Source organism: Chrysochloris asiatica, unplaced genomic scaffold (genome assembly GCF_000296735.1).
Source record: "Chrysochloris asiatica unplaced genomic scaffold, ChrAsi1.0 scaffold00115, whole genome shotgun sequence".
NCBI lineage: Eukaryota > Metazoa > Chordata > Mammalia > Afrosoricida > Chrysochloridae > Chrysochloris > Chrysochloris asiatica.
Window position 1 is genome coordinate 9,756,229 of NW_006408633.1, and position 4,016 is coordinate 9,760,244.

A 4,016-nucleotide genomic window follows, 5' to 3' on the forward strand; every position below is an offset into this window, starting at 1 on the left:
AGGGTCACCCATGGTGGACAGGTTTCAGATGAGCTACAAAACAAAGACAGACTAAGAAAGAGTGACAAACTACTTCCGAATCGCTAGTCACTGAAAACTCTATGACTAGCAGAGAAACAGGAGGTAGTAGAGCTAAATAGAACATTTCAAAGTAGTGATTATTATAAATTTTTGTCATAATCAGACCAGGTGACTTATTTTTCTGTTAATGCATCTGCAAATACAGTCAGCCCTCTATATTCAACCAATCACAAACTGTAAATGTTCAGATTAAAAAAAAAAAAAAAAAAAGGCAATTAGTCATCAGAGCAATCCCTCAAAGGCTAAGAGGGAACATACTATTTACATAGCATACACACTGTAATACATATTATAAATAATTTAGAAGTGATTGAAAGTGTAGGGTAGACTCTACATAGGTTATATGCAAACACTATGTATAGCATTTTATATCAGGGAATTTTGGTATCAATGGGGGTCCTAGAACCAATCCCCTACGGATACTAAGAGACAGCTGTACAAATTTTACCTGTAGTTCCATAAACTCTTCCTCCTGTTTTAATGTTAAGATTTACAGGTGCTGTACCGTAACTCCTAAAAGCAAAATAACAAAAATTACCCTGAGAAACCTAACACATACAAGACAATATATTCAGTGTGTACAAATAAATTACATACCCACACAGTAACTGGATAGATAAACATTCACATATTTTAGAAAGTATAAACTTTCGAAGTCTGTGGCTGGAACAATTAAAAATAAAAATATTTAAATTTTCTACACATGAGTTATTTTCTAAAAGCACCTCCCTGCAACTAATTCAATATCCACTATAACAAATCTCACAAGAAAATGTGGCTGGGAAGGGGAGAACTTTCAAATTCGTACAGAGTACTTAGCTGAGATTTAGTCATTCAATTACATAATATAAAAAAAATAAATAAATCGAGGTGGAAAGCACAACAGCACTGAGTGGTCAATACCTGAGAGAAGACAAGAGGGGAGCTTCTAGGATGCGTGGAATATTCCAGATCTTGATCTGGGTGGTGATACATACATGCAGTATAATAAGCATGTCAAAAAGTTACAGGGAACACAAAAAACTCACCAAATATGGAGTCAGACAAACCAACGGCAAAATTTGTTTGTCTTCTCAGACAAACCTATGAAAAATATATCCCTAGACAATTATTAGTTTTGTAACCTATCTAAATCACTGAGTGGAAAAGCAAGTTTCATTAGATCTAAATAAAATGAAATTTTTGTCAAGTTTAATAGTTTCTTCATTTATAGTGTTTTTTTACTGGTCCAGTTATGAGAATTTTTGTTTTATGTTGAGGTATATTATACTGGTCTATAGTATTTGATCTACATCAGATAACTGCTTCCAAGTCCACTTCAGTTTCAGCAAGGTTGTGACCTACTTGTTACTGTTGTTGTTACATGCCATTGAGTCAATTCTGACTTACAATGACCTTGTATAGGGTTTCTGAGGAGTGACTGCTGAATTTGAACTGCCAAGCTTGCAGTCTGAGCCAACCTTGATGTCCAGTAGATTATTCTACAGCGCCATACCAGGATTCCAAATCTATGTACTACTATTGTTGTTGTTAAGTACCACTGAGTCAGTTCCAACACACAGCAACTCTGTACAGCGTTTCCAAGGAGCAGCTGGTGAGCTTGAACTGCCGACCTTGCAGTTCAAACGGTTTTGCAATCTGGCGCACTAACACACAGCGCCACACCAGGGCTCCAAAATCTGTATATTTTTGTTGTTGTGAAGTGCTGTCGAGTCGGTTCCAACCCAGAGCGCCACTGCACAGGGTTTCTGAGGAGCAGCTGGTGAGTCTGAACCACTGACGTTGCAGTTCAAATGGCTTTACAGTCTGGCGCATTAACCCACAGAGCCACATGTATGCAAATCTATGTACTGTTGTTAAGTGCCATCGAGTATAGCAGGTTCTTAATAAGCCTTCCTCCAATCCTGATGCCACGTTTTTCTTCATATAAGCCAGTTTCTTGAATTATTTGCTCTGAATAACTTAATGGTGACAGGATACAATCCTGATGCATGAAAGTTGGAAATGAAGTATTGTTGTTTTTGTTAAGTGCCATCGAGTCGATTCCAACCCATAATGACCCTGTATAGGGTTTCCAAGGAGCAGCTGGTGAGCTTGAACCACCGACTAGTACTCCTTGATGGCATGGATAATAATCACATCACTGGCAGCACTGTACTTCAAGATATTGTTGTTACTGGTGTGGAATCAGTTCCAACTCATAGCGACGCTATGCACAACAGAACAAAGCACTGCTGAGTCTTGAGCCATCTTTGCAATTGTTATGCTGCATCCCATTGGTGCTACACTGTGTCACTCCATTTCTTTAGGTACTTAGGTGTCTTCCTCTTTTTTGCTGACCCTTCACTTTGTCAAGCCTTCACTTTGCCCTTCTCTAGGGACTGATCTTGATCATTCCTGCTAATATAGTCAAAGTACAAGAGATGAAGTCTTGACTTCCTTGCTTCTAAGCAGTATTCTGGTTGTCATTCTTCCAACACAGATTTGCTTGTTATTTTTGCAGACCATGGTACTATCAATACTCTTCACCAAAACCATAATTCAAATGCCATTGATTATTCTACAGTCTTCTTTATTCACTGTCCAACTTTTCACATACATATAAGGTGACTGAAAATACCATGGATTGGGTCAGGCACACTTTATTCCTCAAACTGACATCTTTGCTCTTTTTAGCACTTAAGAAGAAAACCCTTTGCAGGCAATCTGTCTAATGCAATGCATTGTTTTATTTCTTGACTGCTGCTTCCATTAGTGTTGATTTTGGAGCCAAACAAAATGAAATCTTTGACACCTTCAATCTTTTCTCCATTTATCATCATGTTATATATTGGTCAAGACATAAGGAGTTTTTTTTTTTTACATTGAGGTGCAATACATCCTGAAGTCTGTGGTCTTTGATCTTTTCATCACTAAGTATTTTAAGTTCTCTTCGCTAGCAGCAAGCAAAGTTGTATCATCTGCATAACACTGGTTGTTAATGAGTCTCCCTCTAATCCTGATGCTATGATCTTCACATAATCCAGCCTCTTGCATAATCTGCTCAGAATATAGATTGAGTAAATAAGAAAAAGGATACAACTCTGGCCCACATCTTCCCTGATCTTAAACTATTCAGCATCCCTTTTTTCTGTTTGAACTGCCTCCTTGTCTATGTACAGGTTCGTCAGGAGCACAATCACATGTTCTGAAATACCCATTCTTCACAATGTTATCCATAGTTTGTTATGGTTCACATAGTTGAATGTCTTTGCATAGTGAACAAAGCATAAGTAAACATCTTTCTGGTATTCTCTGATTTCAGCCAAAATTTAACTGACGTCAACAATATTCTTCGTTCCTCAGCCTCTTATGAATCTGGCTTAAATTTCTGGCAGCTCCCTGGCAATGTACTGCTGTAACCACTGTTAAATTATCTTCAGCAATATTTTACTTGCATGTGATATTAATGATACTGTTCAATGATTTTTGCATTCCACTGGGTCACTTTTCTTAGGAATGGGCACAAATACAGGTTTGTCAGATAGCTTTATTCCAAATTTCTTAGCACAGCTGAGTGAGCGTCTCCAACATTGCATCAGTTTGGTGAAACTTTTCAGTTGGTATTCCATCAATTTCTAGAGTCTTGTTTTTCACCAATCCCTTCAAAGCAGCTTGGACTTCTTCCTTCAATACCACTGCTTCTTTTTTTTTTAGGGTCCTTGTTGTTGTCAGGTGCCATCGAGTCGGTACCGACTCACAGCAACCCTATACACAGCAGAACGAAACACTGCCCGATCCTGGGCCAATCTCATTACTGTTGCCACTCTTGAGTCCACTGATGCTGCCACTTGGCCAATCCATCTCGTTGAGGGTCTTCCTCTCCTTCTTTGATCCTCCACCTTACCAAACATGATATCCTTCTCCAGTGAGTGGTCCCTCCTGACAATATGTCC

General features: G+C 38.5%; 1 protein-coding gene across 1 annotated transcript in view; it reads right to left on the reverse strand.

Moving 5' to 3' along the window:
* FIP1L1 (factor interacting with PAPOLA and CPSF1) overlaps positions 1 to 4,016 on the reverse strand; it is a 127,480-nt gene that overhangs the window by 112,892 nt on the left and 10,572 nt on the right. Inside the window, 1 exon segment of the mRNA XM_006868064.1 lies at positions 530 to 594. Coding sequence (XP_006868126.1) covers positions 530 to 594 — 65 coding nt within the window.